The sequence below is a fragment of the Callithrix jacchus genome, chromosome 4 (genome assembly GCF_049354715.1).
Source record: "Callithrix jacchus isolate 240 chromosome 4, calJac240_pri, whole genome shotgun sequence".
Taxonomy (NCBI): Eukaryota; Metazoa; Chordata; class Mammalia; order Primates; family Cebidae; genus Callithrix; species Callithrix jacchus.
This window is the reverse complement of record NC_133505.1, coordinates 85591128-85615177: the sequence shown is the minus strand read 5'-3', so window position 1 is coordinate 85615177 and position 24050 is coordinate 85591128. Positions and strand designations below refer to the sequence as shown.

At 39.3% G+C, this 24050-nt stretch overlaps 1 protein-coding gene across 21 annotated transcripts in view; it reads right to left on the bottom strand.

Annotated features, from left to right (window-relative positions):
* BCKDHB (branched chain keto acid dehydrogenase E1 subunit beta) overlaps positions 1-24050 on the bottom strand; it is a 274313-nt gene that overhangs the window by 217564 nt on the left and 32699 nt on the right. For 9 of the 21 annotated variants that reach the window (XR_013534839.1, XR_013534838.1, XR_008481095.2 and 6 more), the window contains one exon: positions 22706-22747. The exons of the other annotated variants lie outside the window; for them this stretch is intronic. Coding sequence is in view for 6 of the 9 variants with exons in the window: in XM_054254960.2 (XP_054110935.1) it covers positions 22706-22747 (42 nt within the window). In the remaining 3 variants the exon portion in view is untranslated. The remainder of the gene's footprint in view (positions 1-22705; positions 22748-24050) is intronic. 21 annotated transcript variants of the gene reach the window in all.

Sequence of the window (24050 nt, the reverse complement as noted above, 5' to 3'; positions counted from 1 at the left end):
CCTGAGCTAAGTGCTGTGTGCTGTTTGCCATAATATTTGAGTAAGGTCCTTATGACACATGATGATCCACAAAGGTACCAGCATGAACCTGGAAGTACAGAACCAACTCAGCATGCCAGGAGCCCCAGTCTTCAGAAATTGTCCAGCGATAGTTTTGTTAAGGGCCATGGGCCCATAGAAGATATATTACAACTAATAATAAATCAACCACTAGTGTTTCGGTATTTCATATAAGCTGAAATTTGCTTCTGTATATGGTCAGTGTGATTCTAAGAGATAAAATTTCTACACTTTGGAAATCACCCTGTCATAAATGAAATAAATGATTATGACCTGAATATTTGGGTTTCAGGAAATATGACTATATAACTAGTTAAGCTTAAATTAGACTCCCCTTTAAGTGACTATTTAAGCTTTTCAGCTTCTCCTTTAAGTAACACTTTAAAAGAAAAACACAAAAACTCATTTCAGGCAAACTGGTATTTACTACGTCTTTAAAAAAGAAAGAATAACAGTCTGGTCATGTAAGAAAGAAAAACTATTTTGGTCTTCTGTCTTTTATTAAAATCAAGTTTTTGATGTACCTGTACAAATTTCTTAAATGAAGCTACCTAAATTCTAAGAGATTAAAGTTGGAGTTTGGAGGAATACACAATAAAAACGTAGTTTTTCCATTAATGTACACATAGCTGATGCTGAATAAACAGATTCCAAAGAAAAATGAATACAAAAATATCTCTGAATAAACCTGTAACGACTACACAGTGCTTAAATACAACCAAAGCTGTTTTTCCAGAAAATCAAAAGAAGTATTTTCATCTTCCTTGTGATACCAGCTTCAATTTAAGGGCAAGCCATCTAAATTTTTCATTTTAATCTTCCTTCATTTATATGGAAATGAGATGTTTCCTAAAACATAGCTGTACCCAGTACCTACGTCAACACCAGAGCTCAAAGCACACAAATTCCTCCAGCTGATTCCTGACTATAAGTGAAAACAGCATGCCAACATCATCTAAAACCCTTGTGCGTCATTCGCCAAGGAGGACATTACCAAGCTGTCAATTTCAATTAACCTGCCTAGCTTTATAAATAGCCTAAACTGCCCTATCTAAATAGGCTGCTGCCCTTTTCTCAGAAACAAAGGGAACAATATGACAAAGCACGAAAAATAAATGAGATTTCCCCTCTGTAAACAAAAGAAGGTTGATTTTAAATGAATTCTAAGTCCAAACTGAGGGCCTATTGATAAAACAAAGCTCAAGAGAACGAAGAATCAGTTTTAACCAGAAAATAAACAATATTCACTAACTATATCTGATATTGTTCTTTCAAAATATCTGTGAGTCTCAATGCTACTGGAACTAACGCAAGGCCCACATACAGGCAGAGAGCTAAACACAGACACCATAATTACAACCCTTAATAGGCAATACAGTTTAAAAGCCCCAAATGATTGATGTTTGGCCAGGAAGAAAACACGCTAATTTTAAAAATTAATTAACATCATTATATTCTAAATCTGAAATGTTTTCTAATTTTTATAACTTACAATATCATCATTTCTTATGCTAGCTCTAATTGTTTCTTCATCTAAAATCAATCATAATCAACAAATCCTACACATCACTTCTACAATCTAATTACTTGTACATAGCATTTTTCTAGTTCACACTCCAATGAGTAAATAAAAACAAAAAAAAACACATCAATGAGATGTATCAAAAAGCAGAAAATAACTGATACAAATCACTAATCAGGCTAGTGAATCCATGAATACATCTAATATTCCATTGTGTGGAAAACACAGTTGGCTCATATTAATCTTAAGTAAAATACATGTAAATTCATGTGTGAATAAGTACACACACATGCACATGTGTCATCCAAGCAATGTTCAACAAGTTTGTCAAAAATAGCATAATATAACAGTGGCATTTCACATATATTTAGGACAGTATTCAGCTCACTGAAATATCTAGGACTCAATCAAAAGCTAAGAAGTTAAATAAAAAAAGATTTCTGAACAATCAAAAAAGATGAGGTTGGGCACAGTGGCTCACGCCTGTAATCCCAAGACTTTGGGAGGTTGAGGCAGGCAGATCACCTGAGGTCAGGAATTTGAGACCAGCCTGGCCAACACAGTGAAACCCCGTCTCTACTAAAAATACAAAAGTTAGCTGTGTGTGGAGGTACATGAACATGCCTGTAATCCAAGCTAATCAGGAGGCTGAGGTAGGAGAATTGCTAGAACTCAGGAGACAGAGGTTATAGTGAGCCAAGATTGCACCACTGCATCCCAGCCTGGGCAGCAGAGCAAGACTCCATCTCAAAAAAAAAAACAAAGATGACAAACTTGATTGACTACACTTAGAAAAGGTTCCTTAAACTGTCACCCACATTAGCTTTACAAAATTCCATTAGAAGTCATTCACTGATATGCAATATACTTACTGCATCAGTTAAATGAATCATCATTTTATTTCCTTTCTTTGCACTAAATCATGATAACTGGTTTTCCATTCTTCATTCATTCAACCAATCTTTGTGTTTGGCATTATTATGGGCATCATGGGAGACAAGAAGGTGAATATAATAAATAAGTAAAACATGGCAGAAAATAAGTATAATGGGTTACAGGTACAGTACGAGATGGAAACAGACAATAGTTAAAAGGAATTTCAGATAGCAAAGGCTATAAGGAAGATGAGCAGGGTCCAGAATAGAAGTAGGATTTGAAGTGGAAAGAGGGCTTTCTGAGGAGCAGAACAACATAAGAAAGGCAGACAGGCAGAGAAGACTGGGGCAACTTGTGGGTAAAGTGCAGCCAAGAATATGGGTGAAAAAAACTTGAAGCTAGAAACAAAAGTTTTATACTAAGCTATGAAAACTGGACTTTACTATTAAAAATGGAGAAGATTTTAAGTAAAGAAGTGTTATAATCAGAGCTTTATTTTGAGAAAATCAATCTCACAGATATTTTTAAATTAAGACTAGGAAGGAGAGTGAGAACAAAGACTCATGATAATTATTGTATCATTCAGATCAAAAATACTGAGAGCATGAACTATGATAGTGGCAATCGGGACAATAGTGAAAGAAGCCCCAAAGTAAAACCAGCAGAGCTTGACAGCTCTGATATCTTAAATCTCAGTGTTCTGAGGGCCCATACGCAGGATCTAAGAGAAAGAGCTCAAGAGTCACCAATCAGAAGAAAATGCAAGTAGATCAGTTTTCTACACCGATCTAAAACTAACAAGCATATATGCCGAAGGATGAGTTTCACTTAAAATAAAGTGGATAAGGACACTTCTTTAAAATGTCAGGTCTATTTTCAAGCAAAAGGTGAGTGAAAAGCCAGAAAGTATCATGAAGACAATGGAAGCATTAGTTTGGTCAAAATCAGATGGTCTAATAAAATCAGGTAGGATACAGAGTATAATCAAGCATTTCAGAACTGAAGAAATCTAAATGTATTCTATAATATATTATAGGATTTAACCTATCTCCTCGAAACCTCAGTTTTCTAATCTATGTCTGACCCCACTTTTCCATGAAAATTGCTTTTATTGAGGTCAGTACCAATGGCCTCCTAATTGCAACACCCAATGGGAATTTCATTCAGTGTGTAACCCCTCACCACTACTCTGGATCCTTGCCTCTGCATTTGCCTCAACTTCAAAGAATCACAAGCCTGTCAATTCTCCCTGACTCTACCCCTCCACTCCACTACCACAATTTAGACTCTCATTACCTCTCAGATAGGTGCTGTGGTTCTCAGACCCACAGCAGCTGCTGCTTCTGAAAACTTCTTAAAAGTAAAGACTCTTGGGCCCCATCTCAGACCTATTAAATCAGAAATCCTGGGGGTGAAATCCAGCATTCTGTGATCTAAGAAGCATTCCAAAGGCCTCTGATGCACACTGGAGGTCACAACCCCTGGACTCAGCCATCACCTCACCCAGTCTCTCTGTTTTAGTCTCAGCTTCTCTACACTATAGCCAGAGTTATGTTTTAAATTACAATTTAATCACTCCACTACCACCTTCTTGATAGTCTTCAACACGTGTGAACTGATTTTAAACATAAAAATTAATAGACATCAAAGGTTAAATTATTTGTATTCTAATGCAACTTGAATTTGTACATACATAAAATACTTTTATAAAACTAGCAATAACTCTTTATATTTGAACATATATATCACTAATATTTTCTTCAAAGAGAACACAAAGGAGGCTGAGGCAGGAGAATTGCCTGAACCCAGGAGGCGGAGGTTGCGGTGAGCCATTGGATGAGATCTCACCATTGAGGTGAGATCGCGCCATTGCACTCCAGCCTGGGTAACAAGAGCGAAACTCTGTCTCAAAAAAAAAAAAAAAAGAACACAAAACTAATACAATGAACAACATTAACTAGTAATCAGTTTCTTCAAACTTAATTGCAATGTCAGGTTTAATCACAGAAAGATGAGGTCTCAGGCCTGGTTTCAGTTGTGAAACTTGGGGAAGTTATTTCATCTCTTTGTACCTTATTTTATATATCTGCAAAGTGGGATAAGAATAGAACTAAGTTTACAGGACTTTGAGAATTAGGTGAGTTAATATTCATAAAGTTCTAAGAACAGTGCTGGGCACAAAAAAGCACTCTTAGAGTTTGCTGCTACTGTTATCATCAATATTATTATCAGTATTATTATATTAATGTAGCAAGTATGTGTGTATGTAAGCATAGTACTGCTAACTGTCCCCCAATATTTATTCTCCCCTTCTCCCACAGTAACAGAACCCCAGAGGTTTAGCTGAGCACATGTTCACATAGAACAAAGACTACATTTCCCAGCCCCCCTTCCCTCTAAATGTATTTTATTAATACAATCTCCTTAGAATTATCCTCAAGATTCTGCCAGGTGACAAAGGGAAGCTAGAGACCTAAGGGCCTCTTAAAAAGATTTTCAACCAATTCTCCTTATTCTAAAACTCCACTCCATTCATCCCTATTCCCAGAAGGACTTAATGTTGCCAATTCCTAAGCCTTTGTGCAATTATTTAATGTAAACCAGGCTGGTTCTTGGCTTGCCCCACTGCCCACTCCAGATTCTGTTTTTCCAGGCCTCCTAAGACCTTTACCTTCCAGCTTCCAACATTTTTTTCAGGTTGTCTCCAATCCCATTCTCCCCATCCCTGTGGATTTAGGCCTTTACAAAAGAGTCCTTGATATTTTAGTGTGGTTTGGGGAGGAACAAAAGTAGATGCCTATATTCAATCGTTTCTTTTTCCAGAGTCTCAGCTGCCATTTTCTATCGAAATTCTTAATGCACAATGTAATTCTGTAATTTAAATTCTAGCCTAAATAAAAAAAAAAAAAAAACAAAGTTACTGGGCATTCTTTTTATCATTTTATATTGTTATTTCATTCTTACACTGTTATTTTACTTCCCTATAATTTTGCCTGGGCCTATGCATACTGTGATTTCCTTAAAGGCAGGGACCACGTCTTTAAAATTTTAGTGCCTTCCAGAGCAATAGTTCTCAAACTTGGCTGCACATTTGAATCACCTGGGGACCTTTTAAAACTCCAACACCCTGGCCACACTCCATACCAGTGACTCTGAATCTCTGGAGTGAGACTGACATGTCAGTATTTCAGCATATAGGCAACGTAGGGAAGCAGTGCTGTGAAGCAAACAGTGTTGTAGCTGTCGGAGACCCATTTCAAATATTTCTTCCACATATGTACACAAAAACACAACACACACACACAAACTGGAAGGCATCTACCTTCCTAGGATGGCATCTCCAACAATCTCTTAGTGCTAAAAAGTTGGTCTCTGTAACCAGGAAAATAACCCAAGTGATCCCAGGACACACTAAAGAAGTACCTTAGCCTAGACAAAGCCTGGTGGTGTTTATTACACTTTAACAGTAACTACCTACTTCCTGTACCCACTAGTCAATGTGGTAATAGTATCAGTCAACACCAGCCTTTCTCTACTAAGTGTATTTCAGCCCACCACTGTCTTGTTATCTCTTGACAACTTGAGGACAGTTGATCCAGCAATCACATCACATGTGTGAGTGGAACCAGGGCTATTTTGAATGGCCAGCTTCCAGTTCTGCACAAACTATAAAACTGACCCAACCAAATAAAATTGATAGAGATGCCAGGCTGCAGAAGCTCCAAAATATCTATGTAAGAGGAGCTTAGAGAACCATTCTAGTTGGAAACAAAAGCTAGTGGCTTGTGTTAAACTTATATGTCCATAACAAGTTCATTGTTTTTACTTAGATTTGATGTATGCATGAGGTGGTCTGGGGGAAAGTCCCCTCAAGCACTCCTGATACCACGATGTTAGCAAAGGCAAGGACCACTGATCCTTATGTTATTGCACCACTGACACAGGCTTGTGTGTGTGTGCTCCAGAGGATGGACAACAGTCCACTCATGGCTGTGCACAGTAAAGAAGAGGACAGGCAAGGCAAGACCCTGTCCAACTAACTGCTAAAGCCTCCACAAGAGGGATTCACAAGAGAAAGATAGATTCCATGTGGTCTGGAAGGGAGAAAACACATCAGATGCTAACAGTTGGATCGAATCCCTTAGCAATTCAGCAGAAATTAGAAACCAAAACAGACACAGATAATAGCAGAAAGAGATCTACAAAAATAAAACTGAACAAGGAAATTCTGATACATTATGTAACTATATACAAGTCCCAGAAAGAATGTTGCCTATTCTCTGATCCTGTATTCCCTGGATCATGGAGATATTCTAAGTGAAATGGGAGGTGGGATGAAATAACAACAGCATTGGCACTATACTGCTACAAGAAAACTTAAACAGTGAAAGACTGTGCAGTAACTTGGCAGTTGCTTCATTAGTGAAATGAATACTGTGCAGCTTAGGATCACTCAGGCTGGCAAAACTGAGAACAAATTTTACTGAAATTTTAGTTTACTGAAATCTTTAAATGTAATGGGAGTTTAAGGTGGGTCATGAACTTCTTTCTACTCCATGTCTTAAGAAAGAAATAGGGAGAGCTAGAAATGAGGGCATATTAAGTTAATCTGGCCAGAACTGAATGAAGGGAATGCTTCATTGAGTCTATTTGGCTCAAATTATGCTTACAAGTATCTAAGAGAAATGAGAAGAGGCTGCATAGGTTGGAAGCTCCCAATGGATCCAGGTTCCCCTCCTGATTCCCCTTCAGCAAACAGCAGGATGAATTCAGCCATGACAGAGAACACAACTGTGCATTAAATGTATGTCAAGATAACAAACTTTCTCTTTTTATATAAAGAGTTATGCATTGTAATCAGTTGTAACTTTCTCTGACATATTGTATACTATAAATGCTAAATAGTTCTTGGACAGAAACTTTGCGAAATCTTTATTTGACCAAAGAAGCAGTGCCTTATTCATGCAAATGACTGAGTTGTATTACTGGACCTACGAATTTCTTGAGAACACTCCTAAGTTTTCCTTTTCAGGTCCAATCTATCAGTGCTTAATTTAAATCTGAATAAACTCAGTGTGTTTATGCTTTTCTGCCTTTGATTACACAATTAAGATGTTCCTGAAGTGATTTCAAATTTCCTTTTGAGTTTTGAGGAACCTCCACTTTTTTAAAGAACGAAATGCTCAAATTCAGTGTCTATAGGATATTGATTAAGAATGTACTACTAGGTTTGTATGTTTCCTTTTGGCTTAGAATCAAGTTTCTTTGTTTCTGCAAGACTCCAAGCTGGCAAAGAACGGAAAAGAGAAAAGGTCGGTTAAATGAGCAGCCTGCCCAGAAACGGAGAAAAAATTCTTTAACACTAAAGATACTCGAGTTTCCAAGAGCCAGTATTATAGAATAAGAATCCTTTGACTAATTTATGATTGGCCAGATGCCACCACTGCTGGCTGGTGGCCAGAGGATCTGGAGGGGAGGGATGGCAGGATGCCACAGGAGAAGGTCAAGCACTTCATTGCTAGAGCTGCCTTTGGGTGTAACTGCTCACCAGGAAACTGAAAACTTTTTGTCCAACAAGCTTCCCAAGTGATTTCTTAGCACATGACATTTGCCAACCTTTACCTAAGTGATCTTTCAACAACTCTGCCAATCAAAGCAACTGAGAAATCTCATTTATGTAAAATGGGAACAGAAAGCAAAGCACGTGCTCTAGTCCTCTGACTTTTGTATAGGCAGTCTCACTCAACAAATAGCTGGCAAATGACATTAATACTGTCCTCCATGTAGGGCTGTTTTTACTGGCTACTCCTAGTCTGACTGGAAAATGATTTTTCCTAGTGAACTTTATTATTACTATTATGTGATTTTATAACTGCAATAAAGGCGATAACGGTGGTTTTCCAAGACAGAATTAGAGACACAGAATGTACGGCTGTGTTATAACCTACACGTTTAGATTCAAACTTCCTAAGATTGTTAAGTAACTTCAGGTAAGTGACAATATCGATTCAATGTCTGAGCAGAGTGTCACTGTGAAGTTGCCACATACCTGCTATGGCCATCAGGCATGTAACTCCTAGAAAGGGGAGCAGTTGAAATTTAACAGACTTTGTGAATTCTGTTTTAAGATGAACAAAACAGGATGGGAGAATACAAGCATCCCCAGATAGTGACCAATCTGTACTGCTCCATAAAATTGTTATATTGATCCTTTTTCAGCCCTGATAATTTTAGGAATCTAAATTGTCTATATTTATTGATACTCTTCACTAGATTTTTTTTTAATTTTGAGGAATTTAACAGAAATGTTATACTGATAATCTTCAAGACTTCTGAGAAATTGAAATCAAGGAAGATGTGGCACTGTTTGAAAGAGAAAAAAATCTTTTTTATAACTGGACTGACTAAGCTACTCTAAGAATCTCCAAAACAGCAGTGGCAGTGGGCCCATTTTTAATTCCTTCACCGCATGTGGTTTTTCTTTAAAAAAGAGAAAAATGACTCTGACAAAAGATAAATAAACTTAATAGTCTCAAAGTTAGGTCAAGGAAGCATAAAAGCAAAATTTTTTTCAACACTCCTTCTCCCTCACTGCAGCCAATATTGCAGCATGGTAATCAAAAGTATGAAGAATGGAGAGATTTAGAGTAAGCACTACTACATTTTTCAAATTTGTCAAAATCCCAAACTTTATAACTGTATTATTTTTATATGTTTTTATTCCCATTCCTGTGTCCCAAAGGGACACCTATGGCCTTCTAAAAGGTATTATTAATCTGAAAGAAAGATGCTAAATATATAATTATAGTACTTATAGTTCTACGTTCTAATCTACCTTTACATATGGGTCAGCTATACCTAAGAATGCAGGAAGTCACACATTACCTGACACTCAACCTGAGCAATAACAGACAGACAGTATTTATAACTATTCTTAGGACTCACATAATTTCTCTTTTTAGTGGATAACATTTTATGTTAAACTCTATTAAAATTTCAAAATATTTATGGATTTTATTAGATTTGGCAATCTAATATTTATTACTCACTAAAATAAAGTTCAACTATGTACATCGATTTCCCCATGATCTATGATTGAAAAGGGAAGTTTAAAGCAAAAAGAAAAACTTTATAATCCAAAAATTATATCTGAATCAAAAAATAAGCAATTCCAAATACATAAGAAGTAAAGAACATTACATGCAAAAATCAGAAAGTGAACTGTCAGACGGCCAAATAGGAATAACTCCGGAGCGCAGTTCCCAGCAAAAGCAACAAAGAAGGCGTGTGATCTCCGCATTTCCAACCGAGGTACCAGGTGCATCTCAATGGGACTGGATGGACAGTGGGTGTAGCCCACAGAGGGTGAGCCAAGGCAGGGTGGGATGCTGCCTCATCCGGGAAGTGCAACGAACCGCAGGACCACCCCCCAACCCAACAGAGGCCATAGGGGCCTTTTCCAGCCACTCCGGCACACCAGTCCAGATATTACACTTCTCCCAAAGTCTTAACCACCCACAGACCAGGAGTTACCCACGAGCCCACAAGCTCCACAGGTTTCCAGCACAGCTGCTTCGGCTGGCACTATGGGTTTCCAGCACAAAAACCCGCACAAATCTGGGTGGCCATTTTAACCAGCACCTGGAATGCCTGGGAGACAAAGCTGCCCATTAACCTGAAAAAGAGGGAGCTGAAAGCAGGGAGACAGGTGATCTGGCTCAGTGGGTCCCACCCACACAAAGACCAGCAATCTGAAATGCACTGGCTTGGGACTTTCACAGCCAGTGTAGCAGTTTGAGCTTGACCCGGGATGCTCAAGCTCTGTAAGGGGAAGGGCATCCACCTTTACTGAGGCAGTTCTAACTGTACCTGTGTAAACAAAACTGCAAGGAAGTTTACACAGCAGCTGGGCAGAGCCCACTGCAGCTGAGCAACACCTCTGTAGGCAGACTGCGACTAGACTCCTTCCCTGCTGGGCAGGGCATCTCTGAAAAGGGCAGCAGCACGTCAGGGACTTATAACATCCCACCTTCCTAGAACAGAGCACCTGGGAAAAGAGGCAGTTGTGAGTTCCACTGCAGCAGACATAAAGGTCCCTGCCCAGCAGCTCTGAATGGAACAACACACTCCCAGCATAGCACTTGAGCTCTGATAAGGTACAGACTGCCTCCTCAAGTGGCTCCCTGACCCCCATATATGCAAAGAAGCACTGCATAAAGGAGAGCTCTGGATGATATCTGACAGGTACCCTTCTGGGACACATATACCAGAAGAAACAGGGAGGAACCTCACCATTTTGCAGCCCCCAGGGAAGCAGGGTCTGGAATAGACCTCCAGCAGTCCAGCAGCAGAGGGGCCATACTGGTAGAAGGAAAACTAAAAAACAGAAAGAAATAGCTTCGGCATCAACAGAAAGGACGTCCATTGAGATCCCTTCTGAAAGTCACCAACTTCAAAGACCAAACGTTGATAAATCCATGAAGATGAGAAGCAACTAGTGCAAAAAGGATGAAATCACCAAAAACCAGAATGCCTCTCCTCCTCCAAGGGATCATAACTCCTCACTAGCAAAAGAACAAAATTGGATGGAGAATGAGTTTGACAAATTGACAGAAGCAGGCTTCAGAAAGGTAGGTAATCAACTTCTCTCAGCTAAGGGAACATGTTCTAACCCAATGCAAAGAAACAAAGAACTTGAAAAAAGGTAAGATGAAATGCTACCTAGAATAACCAGCTTAAAGAAGAACATAAACAACCTGATGGAGCTGAAAAACAGAGCACGAGAACTTCCCAAAGCATACACAAGTTTCAGTAGCCGAATCTATCAAGCAGAACAAAGGATATAAGAGACTGAAGATCAACTCAATGAAATAAAACAAGAATGCAAGATTAGAGAAAACGGAGTGAAAAGAAATGAACAAAGCCTCCAAGAAATATGGGATTAGGGGAAAAGGCCTAATCTACATTTGATCAGTGTACCTGAATGTGACAGGGAGAATGAATCCAAGATGGAAAACACTGTTCAGGATATTATCCAGGAGAACTTTCCCAACCTAGCAAGGCAGCCCAACATTCAAATCCAGGAAATACAGAGAACACCACAAAGATACTCCTCAAGAAGAGCAACCCCAAGGCACATCATCGTCAGATTCGCCAGGGCCGAATTGAAGGGAAAAAATGCTAAGGGCAGCCAGAGAGAAAGGTCAGGTTATCTACAAAGGGAAGCCAATCAGACTCACAGCAGATCTCTCAGCAGAAACCCTACAAGCCAGAAGAGAGTAGGGGCCAATATTCAACATCCTTAAAGAAAAGAACTTTTAACCCAGAATTTCATATCCAGCCAAACTAAGCTTCATAAATGAAGGAGAAATAAAATCCTTAATGGACAAGCAACTGCTGAGAGATTTCATTACCACCAGGCCTGCCTTGCAAGAGCTCCTGAAGGAAGCACTAAACATGGAAAGTTTAGTGCTGGTTGTTCAACCAGTACCAGCTGCAGTGGCAAAAACATACCAAATGGTAAAGACTATTGACACAATGAAGAAACTGCTAACAGTCAAAACAACCAGCTAGTATCAAAATGGCAGGATCAAATTCCCATGTAACAGTATTAACCTTAATGTAAATGGGCTAAATGCACCAATCAAAAGACAAAGACCGGCAAATTGAAAAAAAAGTCAAGACCCATAGGTGTGCTGTATTCAGGAGATCCATCTCACATGCAAAGACACACACAGACTCAAAATAAAGGGATGAAGAAAGATTTACCAAGTAAATGGAGAGCAAAACAAAGCAGGGGTTGCAATCCTAGTCTCTGATAAAATGGACTTTAAACCAACGAAGATCAAAAGAGACAAACGAGATTAACATGATGTTAAATGGATCAATGCAACAAGAAAAGCTAACAATCCTAAATATATGAGCACCCAGATACATAAAGCAAATTCTTAACGACCTACAAAGAGACTTAGACTTCCACACAATAAGAGTGGGAGACTTTAACACTCCACTTTCAATATTAGACAGATCAACGAGACAAAAAACTAACAAGGATATCCAGGACTTGAATTCAGATCTGGACTAAGCAGACCTAATAGACATGTACAGAACTCTCCACCCCAAATCCACAGAATATACATTCTTCACAACACCACATTGCACGTACTCTAAAACTGACCACATAATTGGATGTAAATCACTCCTCAGCAAATGTAAAAGAACAGAAATCATAACAACCAGTCTCTCATACCACAGTGCAACCAAATTAGAAGTCAGAATTAAGAAACTCACTCAAAACTGCTCAACTACATGGAAACTGGACAACCTATTCCTGAATGACTATTGAATAAATAATGAAATGAAGACAGAAATGAAGATGTTCTTTGAGACCAATGAGAACAAAAATACAACATACCGAATCTCTGGGACACATTTAAAGCAATGTCCAGAGGGAAATGTATAGCACTAAATGCCCATATGAGAAGTGAGGAAAGATCTAAAATCAATACCCTATCATCAAAATTAAAAGAGCTAGAAGAGCAAGATCAAACAAATTCAAAAGCTAGGAGAAGACAAGAAATAACTAAGATCAGAGCAGAACTAAAGGAGATAGAGACACAAAAAATCCTCAAAAAATCAATAAATCCAGTAGATGGTTTTTGAAAAGATCAATAAAATATGCCACTAGCCAAACTAATAAAAAAGAAAAGAGAGAATAACCAAATAGATGCATTAAAAATAATACAGGGGATATCACCACCGATTCCACAGAAATATAAACTACCATCAGAGATTACTACAAACAACTCTATGCATATAAACCAGTAAATCTAAAAGAAATGGATAAATTCCTGGACACTTACACCCTCCCAAGACTAAACCAGGAAGATGCTGAATCCCTGAATAGACAAAAAATAAGGTCTGAAGTTGAGACAGCAACTAATAGCGTACCAATAAAAAAAAAAAAAGTCCAGGTCTAGATGGGTTCACAGCCAATTCTACCAGACGTACAAAGAGGAGCTGGAACCATTCCTTCTGAAACTATTCCAAAGAATACAAAAAAAAGAGAATCCTCCCTAACTCATTTTATGAGACCAACATCATCCTGATACCAAAACCTGGCAGAGATACAATTAAAAAAAAAAAAAATCAGCCAGTATCCATAATGAACATCGATGCAAAAATCTTCAATAAAATACTGGCAAACCAAATACAACAGCACATCAAAAAGCTTATCCATCACGATCAAGTAGGCTTCATCCTGGGGATGCAAGGCTGGTTCAACATAACCAAGTCTATAAACATAATCCACCACATAAACAGAAGCAAAGACAAAAACCACATGATTATTTCAGTAGATGCAGAGAACATCTCTGACAACATTCAACAGCGCTTTATGCTAAAAACTCTCAATAAACTAGGTATCAAAGGAACGTATTTCAAAATAATAAAAGCTATTTATGACAAACCCACAGACAATATCATACTGAATGGGTAAAAACTAGAAGCATTCCCTTTGGAAACTGGCACTTAGGAAAGGGTGCCCTCTCTCACCACTCCTATTCAATATAGTATTAGAAGTTTGAGGGAGAGCAATTAGGCAAGAAAAAGAAATAAAGGGTATTCAATTAAGAAAAGAGGAAGCCAAATTGTCTCTATTTGTAGATGACATGATTGCACATTTAGAAGACCCCACCATCTTACCCAAAATCTCCTTAAGCTGACAAGCAACTTCAGCAAAGTCTTAGGATACAAAATCAACATGCAAAAATCACAAGCATTCCTATACACCAATAACAGACTTAAAGAGAGCCAAATCATGAGCAAACTCCCATTCACAATTGCTACAAAGAGAATAAAATAGCTAGGAATACAACTAACAAAGGATGTGAAGGACCTCTTCAAGGAGAACTACAAACCACTGCTCAAGGAAATATGAGGACACAAACAGATGGAAAAACATTCCATGCTCATGGTTAGGAGGAATCAATATCATGAAAGTGGCCATACTGCCCAAAGTAATTTATAGATTCAATGCTATTCCCATCAAACTACCATTGACCTTCTACACAGAACTGGAAAAAAACATCTTAAACTTCATATAGAACCAAAAAAGAGCCTGCATAGCCAACACAATCCTCAGTAAAAAGAACAAAGCTGGAGGCATCAAGCTACCTGACTTCAAACTATACTACAAGTCTACAGTAATCAAAACAGCATGGTACTGGAACCAAAGAGAGATAAAGACCAACAGAAGAAAACAGAGGCCTTGGAAGTAACACCACACATCTACAACCATCTCATTTGTGATAAACCTGGCAAAAACAAGCAATGGGGAAAGGATTCCCTGTTTAATAAATGGTGTTGGGAAAACTGGCTAGCTATGCGCAAAAAGCTGAAACTGGACCCCTTCCTTACACCTTACACTAAAATTAATTCCAAATGAATTAAAGATTTAAACCTAGGACCTAATACTATAAAAACCCTGGAAGAAAACCTAGGCAATACCATTCAGGACATAGGCATAGGAAAGGACTTCATGACTAAAACACCAACAGCAATGGCAACAAAAGCCAAAATAGACAAATGAGATCTCATTAAGAGCTTCTGCACAGCAAAAGAAACAATAATTAGTGTGAACTAACAATCAACGGAATGGGAAAAAATTTTTGCAATCTACCCATCTGACAAAGGGCTGATATCCAGAATCTAAAAGGAACTAGAACTGATTTAAAAGAAAAAAAACAAACCCATTCAAAAGAGGGAGAAGGATATAAACAGACACTTTTTAAAAGAAGACATATATGAGGCCAACAAACATTATGAAAAAATGCTCATCATCACTGGTCATTAGAGAAATGCAAATCAAAACCACATTGAGATAACCACCTCATGCCAGTTATGAGGGTGATCATTAAAAAATCTGGAGACAACAGATGCTGGAGAGGATGTAGAGCACTGTTGGTGGGAGTGTAAATTAATCCAACCATTGTGGAAGACAGTGGGGTGATTTCTCAAGGAGCTAGAAACAGAAATACCATTTGACCCACCAATCCCATTACTGGGTATCTATCCAAAGGATTATAAATTGTTCTATTATAAAGACACACATGCTCATATCTTCACTGCAGCATTGTTTACAATAGCAAAGACCTGGAACCAACCCAAATGCCCATCGATGATAGACTGGACAAAGAAAATGTGGTACATATACACCATGGAATACTATGCAGCCATAAAAAAGGATGAGTTCATGTCCTTTGCAGGGACATGGATGAATCTGGAAACCATCATTCTCAGCAAACTAACACAAGAACAGAAAACTGCATGTTCTCACCCATAAGTGGGTACTGAACAATGAGAACACATGGACACAGGGAGGCGAACATCACACAATGAGGTCTGTTGGAGGGTGGGGGACTAGGGGAGGGATAGCAGGGGGGTAGATTGGAGAGGAATAACATTAGAAGAAATACCTAATGAAGGTGATGGGGGAATGGAGGCAGCAAACCACCATGGCATGCATATACCTACGTAGCAATTCTGTAAGATCTACTCATGTACCCCAGAACTTAAAGTAAACTTAAAGTAAAATAAAAATAAATAAATAAATAAAAAGAAAGTGAGCTGTCAAAAACAAAACAAATTAAAACAATTAAAATATGTGAAAACTCTAAATAATTCAAAAACTTCTAAATACTGAAAGGAAAAATGTCGGGGTTCATCCCCCTGTAAAAGGTACCAGTCTAAAAGAGAATTTTCAGAACACCAAAAATCAGATTTAGGAGGCTAATTAAGCAACATCCTTCATAGCATGTATGTGTGGCTCGACAATGTGGATATCATATTTGACAGTAAAAATATAAAACAAAGATCTTTTACTTTTCTAATATATATGATTCTTAATAAAATATACATGGTCTCATTTTTCTAATTCTTGTGAAGTTTAAAAAAATATATGAGGGAGGAGAACTCAAGATGGCACAGTGAGAACAACCCAGGATTGAAGCTCTCGGTGAATGCGCGAAGAGGGTGAGTCAGGGCCGCATTTCCACACAGATCTTTGTTGCCCACAGAATGGGGAAATTCCCAGGTATAAAAGAGACGCGGGACACCAGGCAGAGGTTTTGGCTGGTGCAGCCGGCAGCCGGTGTGGCCGGCGGCCGGCGCTGTAGCACAATGGCGCTACACAGCGCTCCGCACAAAGCGCACTGGTCCGGGTGCCTTGTTGAACCGACAATCTGAGACTTGCGAGGACTGAACTTGAGACTGAATGGGACTTGGACAGTGAGCCAGCCCAGGAGATTCCAGGAAAACAGCGTTTGGAGTAGCACAGTGGGACAAACAAAACGGTGATTCCAAACGTTCCCGGTGAAGAGGTTCCCTTAGGACACAGAGGAACCCAGGACGGTGCAGCTCTGTGGGGGAGGGGCGTCTGCCATTACCAAGGCAGTCCGCCCCTACTGAGGTACATGCCCATTGCTGATGCAGCCTGCCATTGCTGAGGCAAACCGCTACAACAGAGAGAGACTCCGCCGCAGGGCATAGCCCGTGGCAGCAGGGCGGAGACCGCAGCAGAAGGGCAGAGCCTGCAGCAACAGGGCAAACCTCACACCAGCAGGGTGGAGCCTAGGCAGGGAAATAGTGACTACACTATCTCCTAACTGGGCAGGACAGCACAACGGACACTCAAAAAGAAAGTCCCAACCCCCCCAAGACAGAGCATCTGAGAAAAAAAGAATTTTTTTAATGAGTTCTGCTGCAGCAGAATTAAACATAGCAGCTTAACAGCCCTGAATAAACAACAGAGCTCTCAGCTCAGCACTTGAGCTCCTATAAAGTACAGATTGTCTCCTCAAGCAGCTCCCTGACCCCTCTATATCCAGAAGACTGACGTTTGGCAGGCATCATTCTGGGACAAAGATAGCAGAAAAAGAAACTGGTAGCATCCCTCACTGCTCCGCAGCTGCTATAGGTGCACCCCAGACAAGCAGGGCCTGGAGTGGACCTCAGCAGTCGTACAGCGGACGGGCTAGACTGGTAGAAGGAAAACCAAGTAACAGAAATACTTCATCATCAACAATCTGGACGTCCACTCAGAGACCCAATCGAAAAGTCAGCAACTACACAGACGACAGGTGGATCAATCCACAAAGATGGGAAGAAACCAGCGAAAAAAGGAGGAAAACACCCGAAACCAGAACACCTCGCCTCCTACAAGGGACCAAAACTCCTCACCAGCAAGGGAACAAAGCTGGACAAAGAATGACTGTGACAAAATGACAGAATTAGACTTCAGAAAGTGGATAATGAGAAACTTTTGTGAGCTAAAAGAACATGTTTTAAATCAATGCAAAGAAACTAAGAACCTTGAAAAGAGATTTGAAAAAAGATTCGAGGGAATGATAAAAAGAATGGATACCTTAGAGAGGAATATGAATGAATTAAAGGAGCTGAAAAACACAATACGAGAACTTCACGAAGCATGCACAAGTTTCAATAGCCGAACTGACCAAGCAGAAGAAAGAATATCTGAAGTCGAAGACCAACTCAATGAAATAAAACAAGAAACCAAGATCAGAGAAAAAAGCACAAAAAGGAATGAACAAAGTCTCCAACAAATGTGGGACTATGTGAAAAGACCTAACCTACGTTTGATAGGCGTACCAGAATGTGAGGAAGAGAATGAATCCAAGCTGGAAAATACTCTTCAGGACATTATCCAGGAAAATTTCCCCCACCTAGCAAGACAGGCCAACACTCAATTGCAGGAAATACAGAGAACACCACAAAGATATTCCGCAAGAAGAGCAACCCCAAGGCACATAATCATCAGATTCAACAAGGTTGAAATAAAGGAGAAAATACTAAGGGCAGCCAGAGAGAAAGGTCGGGTCACCCACAAAGGGAAGCCCATCAGACTCACTGCAGATCTCTCAGCAGAAACACTACAAGCCAGAAGAGAGTGGGGGCCAATATTCAACATTCTTAAAGAAAAGAACTTTCAACCCAGAATTTCATATCAAGCCAAACTGAGCTTCAGAAGTGAAGGAAAAATAAAATCCTTTGCAAACAAGCAAGTACTCAGAGATTATGTCACCACCAGGCCTGCTTTACAAGAGCTCCTGAAAGAGGCACTACATATATAAAGGAATAACCAGTACCAGCCATTCCAAAATCACACTAAATGCTAAAGAGCATCAACATAATAAAGAATCTAAAACAACTAATGGGCAAAACAGCCAGCTAGCATCAAAATGGCAGTATCAAATTCACACCTAACAATATTAACCCTAAACGTAAATGGACTAAATACACCAATCAAAAGACACAGACTGGAAAATTGGATAAATAATCCAAAACCCATCAGTGTGCTGTATCCAGGAAACCCATCTCACATGCAAAAATACACAAAGGCTCAAAATAAAGGGATGGAGGAAGATTTACCAAGCAAATGGAAAGCAAAAAAAAGCAGGAGTTGCAATTCTCAACTCTGATAAAATAGACTTTAAAGCAACAAAGATCAAAAGAAACAAAGAAGGCCATTACATAATGGTAAAAGGATCGATACAACAAGAAGAGCTAATGATCCTAAACATATATGGAACCAATACAGGAGCACCCAGATACATAAGGCAAGTTCTTAATGACTTACAAAGAGACACAGCCTCCCACATAATAATAGTGGGAGACCTTAACACTCCACTGTCATTAGACAGATCAACCAGACAGAAAATCAACAAGGATACCCAGGGCTTGAACTCAGACCTGGAACAAGCAAACCTGATAGACATTTACAGAACTCTCCACCCCAAATCCACAGAATATACATTCTTCTCAGCACCACATCACACCTACTCAAAATTGACCACATAGTTGGAAGTAAAGCACTCCTCAGCAAATGCAAAACAACTGAAATCATAACAAACAGCCTCTCAGACCATAGTGCAATCAAGTTAGAACTCAGAATTCCGAAACCAACCCAGAACCGCACAGCTTCATGGAAACTGAACAACTGGCTCTTGAATGTTGATTGGATAAACAATGAAATGAAGGCAGAAATAAAGAAGTTCTTCGAAACCAATGAGAACGAAGACACAACATGCCAGAATCTCTGGGACACATTTAAAGCAGTCTCTATAGGAAAATATATAGCAAGTAAGTGCCCATATGAGGAGAATGGAGAGATCCAAAATTGACACCCTATTGTCAAAATTGAAAGAGCTAGAGGAGCAAGATCAAAAAAACTCAAAACCCAGCAGAAGACAAGAAATAACTAAGATCAGAGCTGAACTGAAGGAGACAGAGACACGAAAAACCCTTCAAAAAATCCATAAACCCAAGAGCTGGTTTTTATAAGATCAACAAAATAAACAGACCACTAGCCAGATTGATTAAAAAGAAAAGAGACAACAACCAAATAGATGCAATAAAAAATGATAAAGGGGAAATCACCACAGATTCCACAGAAATTCAAACCATCATCAGAGAATATTACAAACAACTCTATGCACATAAACTAGTAAACCTGGAAGAAATGGATAAATTCCTGGACTCCTGTGTCCTCTCAAGCCTAAACCAGGAGGAAGCTGAAACTATGAATAGACCAATATCAAGGTCAGAAGTCGAGGCAGCAATTAAGAGCCTACCACACAAAAAAAGCCCAGGTCCAGATGGGTTCACAGCCGAATTCTACCAGACACACAAAGAGGAGCTGGTACCATTCCTTCTGAAACTATTCCAAATAATCCAAAAAGAGGGAATCCTTCCGAAATCATTTTATGAGACCAATATCATCCTGATACCAAAACCTGGCAGAGACCCAACGAGAAAAGAAAACTTCAGGCCAATATCCATGATGAACATAGATGCAAAAATCTTCAATAAAATATTAGCAAGCCGATTGCAACAGCAAATCAAAAAACTTATCCATCATGATCAAGTTGGATTCATCCCGGGCATGCAAGGCTGGTTCAACCTACGCAAGTCTATAATGTAATTCACCGCATAAACAGAACCAAAAACAAAAACCACATGATTATCTCAATTGACGCAGAGAAGGCCTTTGCAAAATTCAGCAGCCCTTTATGCTAAAAACCCTCAATAAACTCGGTATCGATGGAACGTATCTCAAAGTAATAAAAGTTATTTAAGACAAACCAACAGCCAATATCATACTGAATGGGCAAAAACTGGAAGCATTCCCTTTGAAATCTGGCACTAGACAAGGATGCCCTCTTTCACCACTCCTATTCAATATAGTACTGGAAGTTCTAGCCAGAGCAATCAGGCAAGAAAAAGAAATAAAGGGTATTCAAATAGGAAAGGTGGAAGCCAAATTGTCTCTATTTGTAGACGACATGATAGTATACCTAGAAGACCCCATCGCCTCAGCCCAAAAACTCCTGAAACTGATAAGCAACTTCAGCAAAGTCTCAGGATATAAAATCAATGTGCAAAAATCACAAGCATTCGTCTACACCAATAACAGACTTAAAGAAAGCCAAATCAAGAATGAACTGCCATTTACAATTGCTACAAAAAGAATAAAATACCTAGGAATGCAACTCACAAGGAACGTAAGGGACCTCTTCAAGGAAAACTACAAAACACTGCTCAACAAAATAAGAGAGGACACAAACAGATGAAGAAACATTCCATGTTTATGGTTAGGAAGAATTAATATCGTGAAAATGGCTATACTGCCCAAAGTAATTTACAGAATCAACACTATCCCCATCAAGCTACCATTGACTTTCTTCACAGAACTGGAAAAAACCACCATGAACTTCATATGGAACCAAAAGAGAGCCCGCATAGCCAAGTCAATTCTAAGCAAAAAGAACACAGCGGGGGGCATCACACTACCGGATTTCAAACTATACTACAAGGCTACATTAATCAAAACAGCATGGTACTGGTACCAAAACAGAGACATAGACCAATGGAACAGAACAGAGGCATCGGAGGCAACACAACATATCAACAATCATACATTTTTTGATAAACCTGACAAAAACAAGCAAGGGGGAAAGGATTCCCTGTTTAACAAATCGTGTTGGGAAAACTGGCTAGCCATGTGCAGAAAGCAGAAACTGGACCCCTTCCTGACACCTTATACTAAAATTAACTCCAGATGGATTCAAGGTCTTAAACATAAGACCTGGCATCATAAAAACCCTAGAAGGAAATCTAGGCAAAACCATCTAGGACATAGGAGTAGGCAAGGACTTCATGAACAAAACACCAAAAGCATTGGCAACAAAAGCCAAAATAGACAAATGGGACCTAATCAAACTCTACAGCTTCTGCACGGCAAAAGAAACAGTCACGAGAGTGAATCGGCAACCAACAGAATGGGAAAACATTTTTTCAGTTTACCCATCTGACAAAGGGCTGATATCCAGAATTTACAAAGAACTCAAACAGATTTACAGGAAAAAAACAAACAAGCCCATTCAAAATTGGGCAAAGGATATGAACAGACACTTTACAAGAGAAGACATATATGAGGCCAACAATCATATGAAAAAATGCTCATCATCACTGGTCATCAGAGAGATGCAAATCTAAACCACATTGAGATACCATCTCACGCCAGTTAGAATGGCGATCATTAAAAAATCTGGAGACAACACATGCTGGAGAGGATGTGGAGAAAAAGGAACACTTTTACACTGTTGGTGGGAGTGTAAATTAGTTCAACCATTGTGGAAGACAGTGTGGCGATTCCTCAAGGCCTTAGAAATAGAAATTCCATTTGACCCAGAAATCCCATTACTGGGTATATATCCAAAGGACTATAAATCGTTCTACTACAAGGACACATGCACACGAATGTTCATTGCAGCACTCTTTACAATAGCAAAGACCTGGAATCAACCCAAATGCCCATTGATGATAGACTGGATTGGGAAAATGTGGCACATATACACCATGGAATATTATGCAGCAATCAGAAATGATAAGTTTGTGTCATTTGTAGGGACATGGATGAATCTGGAGAACATCATTCTCAGCAAACTGACACAAGAACAGAAAATGAAATACCGCATATTCTCACTCATAGGCGGGTGATGAAAAATGAGAACACATGGACACAGGGAGGGGAGTACTAAACACTGGGGTCTACTGGGGGGAAAAGGGGAGGGCCAGCGGGAGGGGGAGCTGGGGAGGGATAGCCTGGGGAAAAATGCCAAATGTGGGTGAAGGGGAGAAAGGAAGCAAAACACACTGCCATGTGTGTACCTGTGCAACTGTCTTCCATGTTCTGCACATGTACCCCAAAATCTAAAATGCAATAAAAAATTTAAAAAAAAAAAGATATATGAATCAATTTTATACTTTCTGACAATAATTACCTATACTCCCATTTTTCTTTGTTCACTTTAATCCAAGCCTATCTTCCAAGCCCCTGTTGGTGCATACATTTGAAAATTTGTAAAAGCATGCCATTGTCAAATAAGATTGAGAAAAACTGGCTTAAGGTCATTACATTCTGACTGATGCTTAAAGTGTCAAAGAGAACACTTGTTGGCAGCTCTAACATTTATTGTTTAATCAATTAATTTTTTTTTTTTAAGAGGGGTTTCACCATGTTGGTCAGGCTGGTCTTGAACTCCCGACCTCAGGTGATCCTCCTGCCTTGGCCTCCAAAATGCTGGGATTACAGACATGAGCCACCACGCCCGGCCGTCAATTAAATTTTTTAAAAAATTGTTAGAGCAGTAGCTCCCACCCCAAAATAACTCAATGCAGTCAGAAAATCTTGTACACCAGAGAATAACAAAAATAGATTTTTTTTCAACTTTTTAATATGGGCTTCTGATCGCTAGCTTCTTATTCCACAAATAATCAAAACCCAAGAGGTTTGCTTTATTAGAATTCCTTATTTTTTAATATTTTACATAAATTAGCTGCTCATTTATAAATGAGGGGAAAATATATAGTACAAAAAGCCTAGAACCAGGTTTTAGGAAACTTGAACTCTAGACCACTTGACACTGAGCAACTCAACCTCTCAGAACTTCAGTTTCCACATTACATGGATATAGATCAGAGTTTCCTAGCCTCTCTGCACTATTTTTTTTTTCTTTTTAGAGTCTGGGTCTTATTCTGTCACCAAGACTGGAACGCAGTGGTATGATCACAGCTCATTGCATCCTCAAACTCCTGGGCTCTCCTGCTTCAGCCTCTTAAGTAGTTGGGCTACAGATGTGCGCCATCCTGCTTAACTATTTTTTTTTGTAGGGGTGGGGGTCATCTTGCTATGGTGCCTAGGCTCGTCTCAAACTCTTGGTCTCAAGCAATCCTCCCAACTTGGCCTCCCAAAGCACTAGGTTACAACTATAAGCCATCATGCCCAACCAGCTTCAACGGTATTGACATTTTGGTCCAGACAGTTCTTTATTGGGGCTGCTCTGTGCACATTTGGCAGCATTCTAGGTCTCCATCCACCAGATGCTAGTGATACTCCCCAAGGTGTGACAACCAAAAATACCTCTAGACATTGCCAAAATCATGAGCAGTTGAAAACCACTAGACTAGATATACCCTCCATTTTTCTCCAGCTCTAATGTCCTACAAAATATAT